This window comes from Micropterus salmoides, unplaced genomic scaffold, assembly GCF_014851395.1.
Source record: "Micropterus salmoides isolate LMB-PRFRI ecotype aquatic unplaced genomic scaffold, ASM1485139v1 Ms_hic_scaffold_6, whole genome shotgun sequence".
Lineage (NCBI taxonomy): Eukaryota > Metazoa > Chordata > Actinopteri > Centrarchiformes > Centrarchidae > Micropterus > Micropterus salmoides.
Window position 1 is genome coordinate 12,275,147 of NW_024044348.1, and position 22,327 is coordinate 12,297,473.

The window sequence follows — 22,327 nt, forward strand, 5'->3', positions numbered from 1 at the left end:
GACATTTTAGGTTTTTAAATGACATGCCTTGATTGCCATTTTTTTTGTTACATTCATGGTCGCCAGAGGAAGTACCTTGGTGATCTTCTGATTTGACATTCCCAATTTCCCATCAACCTCAGCTGTACTATGTTTAGTGCTAATTACAACACTAACAGCATATTTGCCATTGTTAGTATGCTGATGTTAGCATTAAGCCCAGAGCAATGAGGAGCTAGCATGACTACTTGTTTTAAATTCTCTTACCCTGTTGGATCCTCTGGGGTCATGCATTTTTGCTATGCAAACAAGAACTGCTTAAATCTACATTTAATATAAATTCTAGATAAGATGCTTTAAAAGACACAAAGAGACAGATTTACTAAGGCTTTTGGTGCGTCTCTCTCCTCATATGCAATTAAGGGAGGAAATAATAAGAGACATGCTATCAGTGTTGATTATGTATTCTGTGGGAAATTCTCCATCTCTGACAAGGAGACATAAACAAAAGCCAAAAGTGCATCTGGAGGTTCAGCACCAGGAGATTTTAGTAAATCAGAAGCTGAATGAACACATTGCAGCCACAAACTCAATGAAAACCACAACGCACATTTGCCCAGAGACATTTTCTTAGTAAATCTGGCCCAAAATCTCATGCAGAATTATGAACGTACACAGGACGCTTACAATATAGTTGAGCTTGAAGTTTCATGATTGACCTTGGAAAAAGTAGTTTGACTAAACATCTTAGCCCAAGGTCCACTTACAGTTCTGTGGAGCTTCCAGCCACATTTGGTGGCCTTTATCAGCAGGTGGAGTTTGCTCCCTTGCCAACAACAAAGCATCTCAACGACAACAGAGGAGAGGAAACTGGGTCAATATTAAATGCTGTATTAGTACAATTTAATGATTAATAAAAACATTAAAAAGACAAAGAATGCATAGACAGTATGTAAAAACATTTATTGTTGAGGATGTTTTATATTCAGCAGTGCATTTTACCAGTCTTGTGGTTTTATAATAACATATATTCCTGATGTTGAGTATACACGTGGGATTGATTTAAGGTACAAAAAAATCTCAGCAAGGAGTTGTGTACATTTGTGTGGTAAACACATAAAAGTGTGTGTGTGCACTTTGAATTTGAGATGCAATTTTACAATATACATAATATGAATCACAGAATATTCTCAACAAGCCCAAGCAGAGAAGCAGTTTTCCACTGACTGTCCACCAGCAAAGCACAGCGATGTAAAAACAAAAAGATTCAGAATAAAATACTAGCTGATATGATCATGGAAGAAGTACACGGATATAAAGCCCAAAGTACTGAACTTAGCCATACAGCTCTTGTCCAAGGAATGTGAGGATGTTAAGATGAAAGAGCATTTTTGGTCGAGAGAAACATGATGATCACAACTGATGACTTCATGCCAATATATTGTTCCTATAACACAAACAGTATATACACAAGTTTCAAGTAACTCCTGATTTAGTTCTGTTAGACCCATCTCAAGCAGGTTAGTGTACCTACGGAAGTTCAGTTGGAGGCACACATAGCATGTTGTCATCTATTACATAATGAATGACCTGCTACTGCTGAGAGCCAAGTGAAAGTGTTTGTATGAGGGACTGGGAAAAGTAAAATTTACGATCTGTACAAGACTTTCTATCTGGGAGATATAATTCATAGAAACATTTCACAAGTAGTTGCAACCTGAGAAGTTTCACACAGACTGTTCGCCAACTATTCTTCACCTGTCACTGAACAGAACACTTAGCTTTAAATGACAGAAATTGGGGGGGAAATGTAATGGCATGGTGTGATCTAAAAAACAAAACAAAGTCCATATCATTGTTAACCCAGACTCCTTTCCCAGACCTGTACCGTAAGGAAGTGACTGTAGCTGACAAAGCCAAAACCTGAACCAATGACTATTGAGTTCAATATTGATACTTTAAGCACTGCATGTGTTAGTCTTTGGCATGGTTAAGCATCAGAGAAAGCCAGTGTGTTCAGCAGACATTTGCAGCATCATTTGTAAGAGAAGATTTCAGCCTTTTCAGTCTGGACTGGGGTTAATAACCTGTTCCTTTTACAGTAAAATCCCATTTTTACTTGTTTCAAAATATCAAAAACTAATTACAATTTCCTCAACCGTCTCTGATACAATGTCAGAATAACCAACATCAGAATTTGAACCATATGAAAACAAGATTTTTTTTTGTTAGAATAAAACAGTAAAGTAATATAAAACATGCACTGATACTTAACAGAAGGGGTGAGCCAGCATCTGTTCTCAGACTGACTACAGCATGAGGCCAGCACAAACGTAACCGTTCCACATCAGCCAGACAGTCAAGTTGGCTTTACAAGGCAATAACAAACACCTGCAAACCACCATGCAGATGGAAAGTACAACAGTGATCTGATCAGCATCATCAGAACCTAGAGTCCGCTTGTTACTACATGACTTACGTTATCTTATGATAAGATGTGTTATCTACAGCTGTACAGTCAGACAAGGTTTGCAGGGTACTAGTCATGGCCAGGCTTTAACCATTCTGTATGCTATCCCCATTGTTCTAATAACGAAGTCTGCTGATTCAATACAGAATTTCACTGGAAGCTTAGGCCCAATAGCAAACTATCATGGTTGAGGATACAGGGCGTTCTTAATGTGAGTTAATGTTTTTACAAAGCTGTTATTGTTGTTTCTGTTAGTTGGTAGTTCCACGTTTATTTCACATGATTATAGCATTGTATAAAAGGAAAAATGCAAGTAAAAAGTCTAAACAGATCATATAAAGGCTCAAAAAAAAAAAGGAGCAACTGAAATGAAATTACTAAAACTAAACAGATTTACATCTTCAACATAATAATAAACAAATATGTATACACATGTGTATGGGAGAGGGCAATTCCAGTTATTTCCCTTCTTCTCGGATGTATGTTCTGGTTAAGCACGCCTTGCCCCACAGTTTGGCACAAGACTAAAGTTTCCACACAGTGAGATGAGACCAGGTCATTGGCTGAAATTATTCCACAAGGTGAGATGAAACAACAGGATTGGCTGGGAGAGGGGTCAGGCTCCGTCCCTACAGGTCCCCTTCCACTCGCTTCTTGCGGACTAGAGAGGAAAAGTACAATGAAAAAGAGGCAAAAGCATTAATTTTTTCCCCAAATCAATTGATTTGACAGAATTAAGAATATAAGACTGAACTGCAAACATGCTACACAACCTTCAACCTAAACAGGTCTGTTAGTTTATCATGTAAACACTAAGTGAGTCATCAAGAGCTACGCGTTTACACAATTCAACAGCGTGTGTCAGCATGTACAGATAACAAGAAGTGAGAGGTCATCACTCTCAAAGCTGCATCACACCGTGTCAGTTTCCATACTGTTAATGCAGTGAATGCGTCATTCAAACACTTCGATGCACTGACACAAGTATAGCCACACCCATGCATCACACCTGTGCTACCGTGACTCTGACAGGATGCGGGGCTAAAAGAGAGGAGAGGTCACTGTTGACGGACGTCTTATGAGGAAAAAACACATTTGTAAATGCAAATGAACTGCTGAGATCTTGGAATTGTCATGACCCACTCTCCCAAAGAGAGATACCAGGTGGAAGGTAATGTGGTGGGCGACAATTCACCCTGCTTTTGCAATCTCAAACTGTTGTGTGTGTTTGTGTGTGTGTGTGTGTGTGTTATACCCAGGTCATTGTTCTTGGTGATAGCTGCAGCAGCTCTGGAGCGAGGTCCTTGCTGGTTGAAGTGGTAGCCAAACTTCACTATGCTGTTGTTCTCTTCCAACATCTTAGCTATCTCCATCTCTACGGTGGTACCAAGCTGCTGCCTCTGAAGCACACACACAAATATTACAGTCAGAACCTCATTTTGGTTTATAGCAGAAAAGAATATAAGACCCAGACCATAGTGATAGGGTTTAACTTAATTAACTTTTCCACTACTGAAAACTCTCAACAGGTATTTTGTTTTATTCAGCCAGTGGTTTGTGTCAGTTGGCATCTTCTTCAGCTGCACAGAACATTCGACTACTTCAGGCTGTGTGAAACCACTTTATATAAAAGAGTGCAAAGACTACCTCAGTCATAAGTTCCCTGTAATCACCTACAGTGACACGGAATGATTACAACTATAAATAACATAACAAGTTAGCAAAGAGAAATTCAAAAAAGAAAATACTTTTTACCATCCTAATCTTAATTTCACAGGAATTCTTAAAGATTTTTAAAAACTAAAAAGCCTCTGATAATTTCAGATCCTGGTGTGCTGGTGCATGTGTAGACATGTGTCACAAAGCATCTGGTACCTGGTTGTCTATCTTGATCTCTGTGAGTGTGTCATTGTCTCGCAATGCATCGACCAAAGCCTGCACCCCTGTCCCGGTGATAAAGTTGGTCTCCAAGTTCAAACTTCGCAATGTCTTGTTCACCCGCAACATGTCACTGAACGCCTGGGAGGAGAAAGAGGAAGCGAGGAAATAAAGCAAAGGCGTGAATATGGAGTTGTCGGGTGTGAACAAAGCTATTAAAAGCCCACAATCCGCTCACCACAGCAATTGGGTCGTTACTCCGTGTTGCTGCCAGGCTGAACTTCTTGACGTGCGTGTTTTCTCCATGGCTTTGGCCAACTCCTTCAGCGTGGGAATTGGAATGTTCTGAAAAACCAACAAAAGACACACTGCCATTGGTACAGGGATATACACAGTACACACTACACTCTCCACACACACACTTGTGTTTCTGTGTACCTTAATGTTGTTGAGGTTGACCTCTGTTAAGGAGCTGTCATTGTTTTTTATCCTCTGCAGAGTTTCTTCTACATTAGTGGGATTGGGAGGCTCATCAAACACTGGATTCATCTTCTCCCCTTTGATCACATCTAGAAAAGACACAGACAGAGGTCAAGATATTGACCCTTTTGGGACCTTTGAATTAACAGATACAGTTCTTTGATTGTACTTACTGTTGTAACCCTCTTTACTTCCAGTCCCATCATATGTCTGAGTACTTGTGACCAGTGTATGAACACCCAAGATCGCTGCAAACAAAAGCATACCATAGACTCAGTAGCTGTGGTGAGGAATCAGTGTGCATGCAAGTGTTCTACAGGTAACTGTAACCAAATCTAGAGATCATTGCAGACAAGTGGTATTATTTTGCTCAGTAAGCCCTTTTATTCCCCCATCATCGCACACAAAAAAGGGTGGTGCCTTGGGAAAGATAGTCAGAGTAAAAGGAGCTTGTGTTTTACTGTCGCAGCAGAGACTGGGCTCAGGCAAACTGAACGTTTCTCACAACTACAACATTGTGTGTACCGCTTCCTTTTCAAAGAAACCCTCATACAGACTGATGTTTTTAAAGCCTTTTAACAATGACTTCTTAGTTTTCTCAAAAGGCATCTATTCATTCTCACCTGCGAGATCGCACAGTTCTGTATCTGTGGCGCTGGACAGGGCTTCCTCTAATTCTGGATCGAGGGTTGTGACTTCCTCCTTGCGTGTTTCCATTGGTTTCTGCTTAGGAACAAATGCTTTACCTATATGGAGAAAGAGGGAAAGGGCGATTTAATTCAAATTCTAAACTCAGTAGGAGGTGATTCAGCCCTCATAAAAATAGGGCAGACAATAAATTACTTTAACATCAACACAGACAGAAGACACAGGTACATGCAGGCCGGTTGAAGGTTTTATGAGATGTTACACAACCTTCAATTTCTATAATCTCAGTGTTTCCCACAGAGACTTTAACGGTGACCCATTTTATAATTTTTCAGAGAAACACAGAGAGAGATGTTATCTGGTATTATGTTACAAGACATACAAGATGTCATTCGGTACCATGTTGGTTTTACGGTTGGGTCGACATCATCACGTTAAGCAGGTTTTAATCACCACGGACATTATCATTAGAAATTTTAAATTCATGAGCAGTACGTTTTATAAAGTCGCCTAAAAGACACAGAACTAGTCTTTTTTCCGTATTTTTACACCTGCGATCTGTTATCACGGCAGCAGGTGAACCTCTTGTGGGCTAGTTAATGACGCAGCCTATCAAACAACCGAAACCAACATCTGCACCCTATGTGTTCAATGCTGCTTTAACATTACCTGGTCTGTGCTTGTAAAATATCCACCACGACTTGTGAAGTCATAGGCTACCAAGTTTTTAACTGAGTGAAATCTGTGCGAGTGAAACCGATGTCATCGTCCATCCCGGTGTTTCAATGTAGACATTGTCCGATAGAAATTTTGTAGACATTGCCCAACCCTAGTTGGTTTCGACCGTTTCGATAGGCTACGTCATAAATAAGCCTATCCCGCACGTGCTATGCTGCTGCTGTAAAAACAGAAGTGCAGGTGGGAAAATCCAAAACACGACTTCTGTGTCTTTTCGGCAACTCTATGAAACATACTGCTGATGGAGAAAGTCAGCAGAGCAGGCACATACATGGAGAGAGAAACAGAAAGAGGCGGGACATGCCGCTGTATTTCAGTAAGAGACCAGAGCTAGACATGTAGGTGTGTGCGTGTGTGGGGAAAAGAAAAGTGAGAGGAAATGCAAGGTGAGTAAATTCAAGTAGTGAGTAAACAAAAAAAACACTAAGATAAGGAGGAGAATGAAGTTGAAGTAAAATGGTGAAATAACAAATAACCTACTATAAACAGAAAAATACCGTTTTATGTTTTACTGCAATGCACAGGGATTTAGCACAGATCAATTTGTGGCCCTTTCACTTCATTTGACATTTACTGTATTGTTTCTGTTACAAAATCCAAATTATACCCACTGTTATTAAATGTTAAAAATATAAAAACAATTGAAATTCTTGTTTAGAACACTTACAATAATTGTAATATTTCTGAAAAGGAGCTGAAGTCTGAACAACAGAAATGTGCTGTTGGAATAAGTTTGGGTCTCCTGCTATTTTACAAAACATTTCCCAACCATCAGTGGTTCAGACAAGCTGAACTCAATCCGGCCATGACTGTCTGACAACCGTGATATTACCATGGTAACCTATCTGAGGGACGAAATGGAAAGAGTGCAGGAAGTCATGGAACAATGACTGGCTTCTAATCTAAACTGCACTGCTGGAGCAACAAACACTTGCACTGGACAGAGAGACCATCCAGTCGGTGCCATTCGTTGCCTTTCTATGTGCCTGTCTCCTTAAACAAAAACACCACAAGAACAGACCCTCCCCTCTTTCCCTACATCGAAGTCAGTCAAGCCAGCCAAATTGTTAAAACTGGTCCCTCATGGGGGCTCTGGCACTTCCTGAAAGCCAGTAAACAGTAAATACAGTCATCAGGCAGCATCCTGTGCCAGCGCCTCTGGAGCAACATTTAGCCCCCCCCCGAGGCAAAAAGAAGACGGGGCCAAAATCCTGTCATCTGTATGATCCCACAGGAGCATATATCATGGAATAAATGAGCAAAACACATTGGGGTACAACATTATACAAATGCTGAGGGGAAAACAGGAACATCAATAATGTTGGTGTCTGCCTGTAACAGTGGTATCAGGCATGTCTGGAGTATCAGACAGATGCAGGAAATGCTTGGTTTGAAGAGCTTTGACTTGACACTCAGGATCCCAGCAGATTCCATTGCAATTTCTTACCCATCAATGCAACAGACTTTGTCATTCGTGCAATCAATGCCTTAAGCATATTTTAATTTGAGAAGTCATCCCATTCACTCATGATGCACCATCCTTATGTTGTGCATGCTGATCACAGTACTGTAAAGTTTGATTTTTAAACACAAGATAACAGTACATAACTTAAAGCAGTTTTGGAAATCATTTCCATGACTTATGATAACACTTTACTCAACAAAGTAATTACTCAGGTCTGGGAAAGCAGAGACATCACTATAACAAAGTCAGATGAGGCAAGAAATATGAGCGTCCACAATATTAGATAGGTTCCAAGCAGTTTAGCCAGATTACCTAAACAAAGGTAACCGCAATGATGGTAATAACCCCTCATTGCACAGGAAAACTGTTTACCTACAACTACAGTAAGTGGGATAGTCAGTTGAACCCAGATATTGTTTTTTAAATTATTATTGATGTTTACAATAAAGTGTTGGCTTTCATTGACTCTAAGCTGTGGGTTTGTTCACCCAATACATGTTTTTATATCATCCCACCTGGACTACTGTGACTCTCATTTTACCTCCCACAATTGCAATTTATCTAGAACTCAGCAGCCAGAATACTAAACAAATCTAAGAGGTCCTGTTATATCACAAAACCAATTTTAGCTTCACTGCAGTGGTTGCCCATTACGTTTAGAATACATTTTAATATTTTATTAATTACCTACAAGGCCATCCATGGCCAAACCAACCAAAATAACTGAACTATTATTAAATTTTCAGTAGTACATTTGCAGTAACTGATTTATTGCCTTTGCAGTACCAGTTCACTGTTACACATGGCTGCTTAATGTTTCAACTCTAAAAGAATTCACAAGAAAAACTGAACATTGGAGGCAAGCATTACAGAGCTACGTTTGTGTGTTTCCATTGGCGCAACAGCCTCCACTATAACCTTAACAAACATTAACAACAAATGTTTATCAGACCCTTGCCTTGAATGCTCCAATTAGCATAACAATAATTGCTAAGGCAACCGGCAGCAGCCAGTAGCTCCTTCAAACTTTGCTAAACTTTTTTCATCGCTTCAACATTTTTCATCTATTTTTTCCGGTTTTATTGCTGAAACACAAATAACCTATGACAGAAATCCAGTCATTGGAAAAGGAAGACAGGGTTTTTGGATTTAAGAGCAGCGGACCTTGAGACGATCCACCAGCCAGATCAACAGGAACAGGCACCACGACCGGTGCGGTGATTGCTGAGAGGAGAGAAAAGAGAGCCAGGATAGGAGCCATGTTGGCCCAGCTTTGACTTAAGGCTGCTTTTAAAAAGGTCTAGTCTGGACAAAATTGGACTCATGTTGGCCAAGCAATGGAATCAGAGACTGTTGTGCACACATCTTTACAGAACTGCCCACCCAACATCCCAGATCAAGCAGTCGGTGGGCAGACCATGCTCCGAGCTGTCAGCGCAAGACTCAGGAGGTGCGTTTTACACTGATGATGCTTGGTGCTCAAACACAGTCCTCATACAACCTTGTGTTGTATAATGATATATAAACAACCTTGTAAACTTGAATAAATATTCCTTTTGCTCTGGACGGAACCTCACTGAACATGCCACCAATAATGTGCACCTCTTAAAATACATACAATCATCACCCTTCTCTGCATATAACTTCAAACACCCTCTAGCCAGAACATGTTAATGTTAATAATGTTGACAAACACCGGAGGAAATCAAAAAGGAACAGAAGGAATGAACAATTAGAAAGGATTGTTTATAGGAAAGTAATAAGAATGACTGACCCAATATTATAACATTTAAGTGGTTAAAAGGCTGCAGTGGTTGCCATGGCATTTAAGCAGGCTGTTTTCCTCTGAAATTAGGTGCGTTATTGAAAGGACACACACACACACACACACAATTTATCAGCAGGGGGCGAGTATAACAAGGGGATGAGAATCAGCCACATTCCACAGAACCACCAGTTATTTGAGTTTTCCATGTTGTCATAGGGGGCACACACACACACACACACACACAAACACAGAGTATAATTTCTAACAGGCCAGGGTCAGGGGGGAAGACATCAGTTCCATATTTCCTCTCTAGTGAGGGAGAAGCATTAAGATCTACGGAGGTCCCAAGAAAAGTAATTTCTCTGGACAAGAATTTCTATCCAGTAATGTTTCTACTCTACTCACTTCAGTTATTTTCTGTCGTGCTGTCACATAAAGCATCTCCCTTTTCTATCTTCCTGAAAGATTACCACAAGTATGTCATAAGACCTGTTTGAGTAGGACTAGTTTCTCTTGAGACAATCAGGTCATTTCAGTTTTTCAGCAACATGAATCCCATCTGCATTAGCAGTGGTTTGCTAAGTTCATCTTCTTGTGAGACAATTTCCACCATAAACATCAACTGTGTTATGACAAATGTCAGGAAACTTCTGATAATTGTGTTCCCCTTTGTGTAGACAACTTTATGACTATTATAATTTCCATTCAACTGCTGTAAAATTAAACATTATTTTCAATAGCATTAGGACTTTATTGTATAGTTACAAGAGGAGACTACAAAAGACAATAAATATCAATATAGCTACAAGTGGCAATGATCGGGATCCAAACAAGTCGTGAAAAATGCAACATTTGACATTTTCAGAAGAGAAGAACAGATGCAGATGACTTAAGAGATTAAAGTGATGAAAGAATTTGGACTTTCAGATAATTGCAGAAACGCAAACTTGATTTTTACAGCACCACCTTGAGAACAGAGAGTGTCATTATATGTACCGGACTACTGAGAGAATGTTCAACCCACCTGTGACATTTTGTGTTTCCAAGATTTAAAGTTTAAGCTGCACAAACTCTTTTTAGCAGAGAAAAATAATGGGAATAGGAATAAAGGGTCACGAGATCCAAATAAAATAGAGAACTTAGACTCACTATGATCTGAACACCCCCAATCTCAGCTTACTTAACTTAGTCACCTGGGGATTTGAACCCTGGAACTTCAGATCTCCAGAGTAGGTGACTTACTGACTGAGCTACTGGTGAGAGTCTGTTTCCACGCACCTTCTCACAAGTTAAGGTAGTGACGTCACATGTGCCAGACCCAGATAGTTGTGTCAGTTTAAAATTAAAATGCCTAAAACAGTCAAGATGACGGTGAGAAAATTCAGAGAACAAAAATCACACATGATTCTGCCGGTTTGTGGTGTGTTGTCAATTATTTTGGTGGCATTTGATCCAACACTGAGCCAAGAAGAAAATGTTGTGCATACTGTACAAGTTATGGCAAGATACTGAATATCACTGCAGACCCACTGTTTGACAGATCTGAAGTTCCTTTGATACACTTGAGATCGGCCATCTAGAGAATGTTTGTGTTGATTTTCGTAACGTTTAAAGAAAGACTTGTGGAGATACAGATGTTAATAGAATTAGCACATTCTGAAAAATATACAGTGACTGACTTCTGAATTGACCATAGGTTACAGTGAGGCAAACATTTGTCACGTTACGTTGTTTGTGCTGAAACAATGTCAGCTCTCTAGGACGTACGGGTAATTTTCTTAGATTTTTTGAAGTTTGGAATGAGAAATGTCTAGAAATTTACATTTGTTGTAATAAGCCACACCCACTTTGAGCAATCATTATCAAATATTATGCATCAACTGAGTAGTGACCCTAGATCGTACAAACCGAATTTTGTACGACTCCATGCAGCAAATTACGAGGTATCAACTTTTTGCAAGTGTAGTGCCCCCTAGTAGAAGAATATCCCAGGACTGCTCAGCGAAGCTCGGACTGAGCATCTGAACAGACACATCAAGTTTGGTTACAATAGCTTAAGCCAAATTTGATTTACGGGCATTTATGTAAAATTGTATGTAAAGACACATAAGTCAAAATTTATGGAAAAAAAAAAAAAGCGACGTCTGTAGATGATCCTGCCAAAGTTTCAGGTCGATTGGTGAAACCGTCTGGGACGAGTTTGCAAAAATAGGTTTTAGAGAAAAGTGATAAAAATCAATGCGTGCCAAATCGGGTTGGTGGCCTGCTGTACAGAGCAGGAGGAACCGTAGCAGAGAGTCTGATCCAAGCAGGTCCAGAGCAGAATCCGGGAATAGTTTAGCTGGTCGGGGGTCCAGGCAGAGAGCGCACAGGATGAGCGGTGTTTCCGGTAGCGAAACTAAATCTAACACATTATTATGCAAAATTCACTTTTAACTTTAATTATAGCGACAAAATGCTCTTCTTCTACAATCGGCCTAATATAATTAGGCTTATTTAAATGCGTTCATTGTGTTGTTGTTTGTTTCCAGCCTACAGTTTGATACTGATTAATTTTAAAATTTAGGAAATTTGACTGTTGTGTGATCTGTAATGAAATTAAGCAATTGTAAAATTAATCAACACCATAACTTCCACACTACTGCTGTCATCACTCAGTTTAAAGTGCTCCCACACAGCTAAGGGCTTCATTTCGTTTTCCCTTTGACGTGAACTGGAGTGTTACGTTCACTGCTGTTGGCGGAGGTCAGGCGCGCGAAAAAAACCCTCAAATAATAATCAAATCTCATAATTGAAAATCGAATGTGTACCCAATGGTCGAATATTCGATTATTCGGGTCCAGCCCTACGTTAAGCCTTTTATTATATTGAAATATTATATATTTAAACTGCTGATATATCTCAGGCCTCAACACAATTGGAGACGCCAGAAGAAAAACATCAATAAATAAAGGTTCAATAAATTTAATCCTAACCTTGCCTCCTCCTTTGAAACTAACAACCTCCAATCCCCTGGTACAAACATACCTCCCCCTCACTGCTGTATGTTGCATAAGAGCAGACATGCATTAATAATACCTACAAAGACAGCTGGATAGTAATTACTGCTGTGTATCTGTACTGCTGATACAGACACAAAAACACACACAGACACACCTCGGTTCTTCATCCCCTGAGACATATGTTACTAACATGTGACAGCACCACACTAATGATATTAATCACGAGTTAGGTGTGTTACACTTTATAACACTGTACAACCTGGAGTCAGCTTCATTGTCATCATTTCAATGACATCACTTGACCTTAATAGTTTTCCTCAATTGGAAAGCCTTTCATTACATTGTCTGTGTTGATCTGTACTTTACCTGTAAGTACTGACGTTTATTTAAAGTCGAAATGCCACACAACAATAAAAAAAGCTATCAGTGAAAGTTACTCTGATATGCTTAAGTGTGATCATTCAAGTGCGGACTGTTCCTCTTTGTTTTCCTCTGTTTGGTGCACGGTCGTGGACAGTTGTTCACAAACACACAGCCACGCACCTTTTTTCTCTCCAGTGAAGGGCACTACATCCTCTCTGTCCTTGTGCTCCATGGCTTCCTTCTCCAGGTATTTGAGGAGGCTATCCCTGTTGAATGACCCTGTTGCTTTCTTAGCCGTCTGGTCCTTCTGACGTAAGCCAGCCGGGAGAAGAGCATTCTGAGGAGAAGAGACGCATTAGAGTTGTCAACTGTTGAAGGCTTAAATACACTTGCTATATACTTGGGTAAAGGGTAAAATCATAATTGTGTGTTGTAAGCAGTAAAATATACAAACACGCCTTCTATATAACGAAAACATATCCATTCATGCAATTAGTTGAACATTCCTGAAACAGTGCCATGCAGCACAAAATACAGGTTTCATTGTATTGCCACTCTGCTGCCCAATCTGGCCCAACGCCAGTTTGTGATATCAGTATCTTGATGAAGGTACAGTACATGTACTATGACATCCATATAGCATCAGTTTTATTTAAGTAGGCTGTTCTGCTCTAAAAGCATTTTGCTTAAGTGTGTACTAAGCACACACAGGTTAAGGTTTGGGTGCCTGTCTGTTCCAAACCCTGATGTGTTCTCAAACTTCTTTGTCAGATACAGCGCTGCAAGCAAATGCCTGTATATCCCTTGTATCTTCAGATCTGTGTGGTAGTTGGCATAAATGCCAGATATGAGTTTGACAAGTTCCCAGAACAGGAAATAAACATACTATGAACTAGTTTAACTTGATATGTCAACCAAAACATTATGGCATAAAATACCTAACATAATAGTCTAACCAACTGTGGACCATTTGTTGTAAGTGAGTGAAAACTTGGGGGAGGGGAACAAGGATGTGTGAAAAATGTGAAACGTTTGACTATCCAGCCTGTGCACACTGAAGCTATTTAAACCAAATGCAGTGCTTCTTTTTGTGGACACACTAAATTCTACTTTGTCTACTTAATGAGACAAGATCCAGATACTGATATTCCCCTACTGTTGCTGACTGTTTCCTGTGGGTCACAATGTAGGGTGATCTCACTTGGGGTAGATGGAATTTAACTAAAACGCCCAGGCGCTGGGAGGGATTTCATTCTACTCTACAGTCACAAATAAACAAACAAACACTTGGCAGGCTGCTGACAGAGCTACTACAACTCAGACTCCCTGTTTAAATTATTCTTTAATTATTATTTGGCTGGGAAAAATCCACCCTTTCATTTGTCCAATGCATTTCAGGAAAGACGAGAGGCATACACTTGTTTGTACCTTGTAAAACTAGATGTAGTTTATGTGACAACTTTATGCATGTCTAAGATTGCAGTGTTGTACATTATTTGAGAAAAAACTATCTATGACACCAAATATTTATAAGCTTCTATAGGTGCAAAAAATGCACGTCTTTTTTATCTTTAAAATTGGCCATTTCCCAATAAATCCCTTTGCCACAGGAACTCCCTCCCGCTAAAGAGCCCTGGAGCTCCTCCAACCCTCATCGGGGCCTGACCTCAGGGTCCATTTCCTCGAGGGCTGTCTCCAGCTGTTTGAGCTCCTCCGCCGACAGGTTGTTGAGGATTTCATCTTCGTCGAGATCCTTATACTTGTCCAGGTCCTTCTTGTACGACAGCGCCATGGTGCTGGCTATAGCTTTCTAAGCAACACTGAGGTGCAGACCACGCTGCCACACTGTTTCTTCTCAGGCTCACTGCTCGAGAATAGGGAAAGGCTACCTGAAGACAAACAAGGGCACAAACACACACAAATAAACATTCATGATTAGAGACAGGCAGGATAATTCCTTTAAATTTAGCGGACTAAAACAATGTAATGTAATGTTATCTCGTAAAATGAGGTAAACATTGTTTATCTCATCCCTGTTAAACAATAGTCCATCACAGATGGGCTGAATAATGACATCTTGCAGTGATGCAAACACACACAGCTGGAACAAAGAAGAACTTCTCCGGCTCAGAAAAATCATCTGACTACTACCTTGAGTATCACCAACAACATTGTGCTACTTCAGAACACATTATCAACATAAAAAAAGAAACAAAATAAGCTTATGGTAATGGATATGAAAGTGCATGTTTATATTTTTCTTCTAGGGATTAACGGCCTGAAGAATTAATTGTAATCGTAACAGTGCCAGGAAATACTGGAATAAACTATTGAATAGATTTATAAGAAAATAACACCACAGTTTAGATTAAATAAAGCTCAGATAAGTGAATGAGTAAGGGAGAGAGTGTGTACCCTGTCAAACAAAATGAAGAGGCTTCAGCCTTCAGTTCCCTCTCCCACGCCACAGCCCGAACACAAAATGACCTCATGATTTCCAGATTCCCTGCAGGACTCCACAGATGGTCTTAGTCCTAATCACACACACACACTTTACTGTACGCACACTAGAACTAAAACGAGTCTTTTGCCAATTGGCTGGCTCGCAGTATTGGCAAAAAAAAAGAAAACACTTTTGCAGTAAAGACAACGTTGTGTGTGTAATTACAGAATGAGCACAAGCACTTAGGGATATCACATCAGTCTCACTGATTCATGTCATAGTGAAATAAAGCACCATCTCTAAATGCAGTGACAGCAGAAAAAAATACCCTGTGCTTAAACTCTGGTTTAGCCAAGGATTCTTTAAACAATTAGTACCATTTCCCCAGAGCCGCCTGAGTGATTTCTCCAATTCAGAGGAATTCCCTGAAGAGTCTGTGTTTCTCGTACTGTTTGGTTCCTTGTCACTACAATCCAAGCTCTGTCCTGGACTAATCCTTCCCCTTCCCTCCTCCATTAGACCACTAAAACTACACACATTCATTTCTGAAATGATTATGAGAGTCAGAGAAGGGGCATTTGCATGTCCGAGTGGCAGCACATAAAGCTGGGCCCAAATGTCAACACCGATGACTTTAATCAAAGAGTATGAATATAATGATCGACAATAATAATCTCACCCCAACGTTCTACTGTACAGATGTTTATTCGGATCCTGGGAAACAGAGTCAACACAGTAATGTCTAGTATACTGCTACTGCAGCATACTGTCACAGCTAATTGGGAGGAAGGAAATCAGCCAGTCAAGCTGCAACAATTAATCGATTAGTTGTCGGCTACTAAATGAATAGACAAGTATTTCGGTTTGAGTCATTTTTTAAGAAAGTGGTCCTCAGAAGTAATTCGCAGATTCCAACTTCTTAAATGTTAATATTTTCTGATTTCTTTACTCCTCTATGACAGTGAACTGAATAACTTTGTGGATAAAACAAGACATTTGAGGATGTCATCTTGGACTTTGGGAAACACTGATTGATATTTTCTGACATTTTATAGACCAAACATCTAACTGATAAAGCAAGAACATAATCTACGGATTAATAGACAATGAAAATATTCGTTAGCCCTAAAGCTAAGATAATAAGTGCTAGACAAGTAAGTAGGGCTGGGCAAAATGGCTCTGACTTTTTCACACCACACCCAAATTGTTTTCTTAAAAACATCCTACACAGACAAAGGAACTTCAGCAAAATACTTTCGGCTTTGCAGCTTGTATTTGGGGTTGATTGTATTCAGCATGTGGATGAACCCAGGCTTTTCAACTATATGGGCACCATATCTCTGGCAATGTGTAACGCAAATACATCTGTAATGTCTTTCCATCCGAGAATCTTCTCATATGGGATTCTAAGGGGAAATAATTCTGCTAATGTCACCTTGTTTTTAGCAGGTGTTTTAGGTCTACTGCTGTCTTGTGCAACTCACAGTGCAACCCACTTTTCCCACTGCATGTCTCTATCTGACAGTTAGCCAGGCTGCTTTTAGTTGCTGAAGACTTAAGACAAACAGCGGAAAGTGGTTTGCTTGAGGGCAGACACTGCAAAACCGAACTGCTTCCAGAAGACTGAGGAGACAATGCCCGAAAAAATTACATGAAGGTGAAATTATGAACACAGCATTAAAGAAACACTACGTACATCCAAATAAGTTTTATGTTAAGCATTATCTGACAGATTAAAAATCAAATAAAAAAATATGAAAATCGTTTTGCGTGTTGCTTTCACAACAGCAGTCTTCTGTAACGTTGATGTAATTACACAAGCCTTTGCCAGCATGTTTTTGGAAAAGGGAGTTTTGTATTTCATAATCAACACCAAGATGTCCAGGGACACGAAAAACATATGGAGGCTTTACTGTGATCATGACTGTTTCCCCCCCTTAACAGCTTGCCAGGTTTCCAGAATCTAGAAATATGTTTGAAAATGAAGACGTTTGATGTATTCGGCCATAAAAACCTAACTCCTTTCATTTACTTCCAACCCAATCTTTGCTAGCCAGTGAGAGCGTATGGAAAGAATGGTTTTTGTATCTTATGAAGTTTGATTTATGACTTTCTTGGTCCTAATTTTGGTTAAATTACCCAGACTAATTCTGGGATGTGCATAAGGCAATGACGAGATGACATTTCTGGCAGGGATCTGAAAAATGCACAGACGCAAACCAGGGATAAGGGCTAAGTCACACTGTGCACGAGCGCATGCACACGCACACACAAACACACATAATGCTCTTATGACAAGCTCAGCTTAAAATAACACAATTTACCATATTATCCTACTCAAAAACACTTCCCACTTTACAGACACACAACACATTTAAAACAACAGCCACTGTTTACAATGGTCCAGTTCTTCTGAGTGTGCAGACAGAAGAGTAGTGGAGCATGCAGACAAGGATAATGATGGCAATGGGTGGGTTCAGGCCAAGGCAGAGACACAGAGGATCCATTAGTCCAATCTGATTGATTCCTTTCTCCTTCTCCTCTCTGCTAATCCTTCAAGGCAACAACAGATGGCTCTGAGCCAATAATACTGCAAACCTGTCTGCACTCTACACTCACCAACGCTTTCCTACACTGACCCGTACACTCAGACGGTACTGTTGGACTCATAAACAAATGACTGAGGACTGTGCAGGGACAGAACCACAAATACCACAATTTAAGTTCACCTGACAGGCTAGATGTTTACTATGATCACATTTTCAGCGGTAAACTACAATTAAATAGAAAATCTCATCTACTGCATGTCTGCATAAAAGACCAAAAAATATTATTCTTGAGACTAAATAATTTAGTAGTAGGTCACAAAAAAATATTAAACAAAGAAGGGCTGGACAACATGCCCCAAAATGTTATCACGAAAAAAGTTTCATATCTTTCATTATCGATAATTATCACGATAAGTAACAAATCGTTATTTCTTTCTAGTTTAAAGGAGTGAAAGTTGAAGAAACCTGATGATTAATTGTGGTTTAAACTCTTCTTTATGGTCAACACTTGATGCAAAACAGTGGATCACTTCACAAATCTGAGACAGAACTTTCAAAATAATTATGATAAAATTAAAATTAAGTAAATTTTCAGTCCTTTTTCCTCAACAAAATAAACATCTTAATAAAAAAAAAGTCCTAATTCGTGTATGATTCAAGTGAATAAAATTAAACATTTATTGAATATTTATTGAACATCTGTTATATTGTTATTGAAAAAAATTATATTGCGATAATTATTCATATTGTTTTATTGTCCAGCCCTAAAACAAAGTTACTGTAAGAATAGGTTTCTTTCACTTTCTTTCATGGGCAGAATACGGGCCACGTTCTTTTAGAAATGAAGTAATAGAAAAGGGGAAGTGAAATGTAAAATATTTGTTTCTACCTTTGTCATCATCACTACCTCCAAAAAAACTCACCCATGTTTTAAGTCAAATGGTGAGGGATCGTCTTATTTTAAAAAGTGGCTTATATCATATAACCCGCAGCACATGTAAAAAACATACTAAGTTTATCTCCATCAAGTATAATTCTTGTGATCAACATTCAGGTTGCCTGTGCTATTTTGGTTCTCAGAGGCAGAAGCTGGAGGAACAGTAACTTGCAGCTCAGACATGAACAGGAAGCCCTAACTGGTTATTACATTATTATAGAACAACACCCACAAAAAGACTATAGTTAGAATGACCCAGCTCTGCTGCCCATGGGACAAGAGTCTGTACTTCCTCCTCCCACCTACTCTTCTCCACTTTTATTCGCTACCCTTCTGTTTCTCCACCCTGTTGTTGCTCAGTTCTCATGTATTCTATTTGCATTCAGCCTCCTAAGGTGTCAGAAATGATAGAAAACAGATGGAAGCAGATAGAGATAGAAACAGAGTCAATCCATGCTGTCACTAAGATATGGTGGAGAATAAAAATTGTTTAAATAGTTATCATGCAGATGTCATCTGTCAATAAAATTATGGGTGCGTTTCAATACCCATACTACCATGCTATTAAGTATGCCAGAAAATGTTGCAATGTTATGATGAAGTAGTATTTCCCAATTGTATGCATACTGCATGCAACAGTACTACTAAGGGCAGCTGCAGTACGTGCTGAAAGTATGTGATTTTAAATGCAGCATATATGTGTCAGAAAAAAAGAAAATCATCATTTACATTACATCATTACTATTCTGAGCCTCCAACTCTTGGTCAGGCTAGGCAGGAAGTGGGGTGCTTCTCTAACAAACATGCATGATTTGTGTACTCCCCTCTTTTAGCAGCACACTCCAGACACGCACTCCATTATTATATAATGAGAACTGATTTCAAGGGGTGCCGTCTTTCAACTCAGCATCTGAGTAAGAGTGTGAATAATACAGGTTCAAGTAAGGCTGCCACTTTCACGCCTTTTTAAAGACTATTCAGTCACTATTCTCTAGTGTGGCTGCATTACACCAAGGGTGAAAGTAGGCACTAACTCGCAGCCACGTTTCATTCTCCCATGAAAGGTATGCAGGTTAAACTAATCCTATCTGGGGAGCCTGTTTATCTGCAATACCATACTGCAGAAAATGTGACACAGTAAACAATATCACCAAAAATGCCATATCAGCAGTCTCCATAAAATTGCTCCTGGTTACAATACCTGCTTCACAGCTTCAGGAGGGCCACCTGCCTTCAGGCTAAAAGAGCAAACAAATCTTCCCTTTGCAGACGTCCTCCTTCAGACTTGAACCACACCCTTCATTCACCATTGAGCTCCTGCTGGTCAAACTACCTTTGTGAACAACACACATAACTCTTAAATCAGCTCTTGGAAAAGGAGTGTGTCACCAGACTCACTCACTCGCTCACACACACACACGTACAATGACCTCGTACCTATCTAACAGATTTTACTGTTAAAGCCACGCCTTTCCCCTTACCCTCCACAGTGGAGTTAGTCATCCCACCAAAAGCACGACCTTTAAAAAAACACTGAAAGTCTTGTTTTATAGTTAAACAGACAAACACTGACGGTACTGATGCCGTGTTTTTAAAATGTATTGTCTGGCTGACAGGGATGGGCGGCTGAGATTAAATTAGTCGTACGATTGCTTAGCAACTATCTAACACAATAAAACAAAAAATATGGACCCAACCGACACCAGAATCATTAGATAACATATATTAGTGTCATAAAATGACACATTATATCGCACTTCCAAATCTAATATATATCAAGTAAGTTACGTTATGTTCCTTTGGTGGCTGCTGCCTTCGCTGAAATAGTTTCATCCATCTCTTGTGGACATAGCGGGCTACGGAACGGCGTTAGCTAACTCGCTCTTGACATGTTTATTATTAACGTTACCACGCTGACAGTAACTTAAACATGTTCGTCGTGGTTACCGTCGTCTAGCGAAAAGACACCACACATTAGCCAAGAAACAGCTAAAGTCACACCAAGCGGTTTACAGGACACTTACTTTAGTAACGTAGCTACATTTATCGGATGCAGTAACAGCATGCGATGACATGTAGCAGCTAACACCCTAACCTTTGCAGTTGACTGAAGTTGCTAGCCGTTTAGCTAAACCACCCAGCTACACAGCACACATATTCAAGTGACAGTGTGTAAAACAGTACGGCTAGCAAGTTCACTGAATTGACATACTAATTCCAAAACCCCCGATGTATATTTTTCCTTACTTGAGGCTGGTAGGACCCAACTAAGGAATCTCCAAATAATGCCAGTCTTCCCAATAAACGCGATGTCTTCAGCGGTTGATTTCTCACTCAGCCCAAGGGCGGTAACACAGGAAGAGAGAGGGAGAGAATTCTCTGAGTGACGTCTGATTGAACCAATAAACAAAGAGTATGCGAGGCATGGACCAATGGCGTAAATAAGCCCACCTTTTTTATCTAGAAGGACCTATCAGATGAGAGACAGGACATTGAAATAAAATAAAATAAAATAAAATAATCTACTAGCCACCAGTTCAGTCTATTACATTTTCACTGTCTAAAAAGCACATAATCAGTATCCGATGAACCAGGACCTTATAAATGCTCATTATGATAACTCTGTATCTCCATGATAACGAAGCAAACTCCATCTGCTGTTGGATACCTTAAGAAGTAGTTAAAAGACCCCTAAAAATCTGGTAAGTGGACCATAAGTTAAGATTTGTTGTTTAGTCAAACTTCTCACTACTACACTATTATGAGTTGACATGGGTTTTATCTAAAGGGAATTATTGCAGATAGTTTATTTTTGATCAAAAGTAAGGAAAACAGAAATAGAGTGAAAAGTCAAGTCAAGGTGATTTATAACTGTATGGCCCCAAATCACACCACAGCCACAATGTGCACAACATTGACCCCATCTGTCCTTAGACTCTAGATTCAGATAAGATAAGATATGAGAAAATGTATGTATAAGAAATATAGTGATAGAAAATAAGAATGAAGTGATAAAGTTCAAACATAATATTTCTTATGTAAAGTGTTTCAGGCAAAATGTAAATGTGTTCAGAGTGAAGTCTGTGGATCTAAGAAGATATGAGGCAACTTCAAGTTGACGCCAAGCAGTGGACCAGAAGCTACCTAGCACCACAGAGACCTGGAAAGACAATACACACTATACACACACAAAAGGCAAAACTCACAGACACAGACAGTTCTGACTTGTGGCTCTGGCTGCACAGGGGAGTACAGAGTTTACCTGATTTCCTTTTCTCATACAAAAACTAAATTCTCTTTCCCCTGCCTCACTCACACAAATACCCACACTGACACACTTTGTGTAGGCCTGCTCTAAAATTCTTGATTTTAAAGATCAGGGAAAGCTCATCTTCTTTTTACTGCACCGTGTTATACAATAGTGGAGATAGAATTTCATGTACCCTCTCGGTTCACACAATATGTTCACTGCAACAAGATGCCTTGCATGTGGCACAGAAGGTTTGGGATGAGATGTTGAAAGTAGCCTTTGCTGAAATCAGATAAACGATATAATCAGCTAAGCTAAGCAGAGAGGAAGATGACTTTGCTGTCATTTTAAATCAGT

General features: G+C 39.6%; 1 protein-coding gene across 1 annotated transcript; it reads right to left on the reverse strand.

Annotated features, from left to right (window-relative positions):
• Positions 1 to 923: 923 nt before the first annotated feature.
• tmod2 (tropomodulin 2) lies at positions 924 to 21,100 on the reverse strand. Its single transcript, XM_038701122.1, is given in 11 exon segments — positions 924 to 3,110; positions 3,705 to 3,849; positions 4,325 to 4,468; positions 4,566 to 4,627; positions 4,630 to 4,672; positions 4,766 to 4,896; positions 4,981 to 5,055; positions 5,431 to 5,553; positions 12,972 to 13,128; positions 14,458 to 14,680; positions 20,968 to 21,100. Coding segments are annotated over 10 exon segments (1,038 nt in total). The 5' UTR covers positions 14,584 to 14,680; positions 20,968 to 21,100; the 3' UTR covers positions 924 to 3,078.
• Positions 21,101 to 22,327: the final 1,227 nt, after the last annotated feature.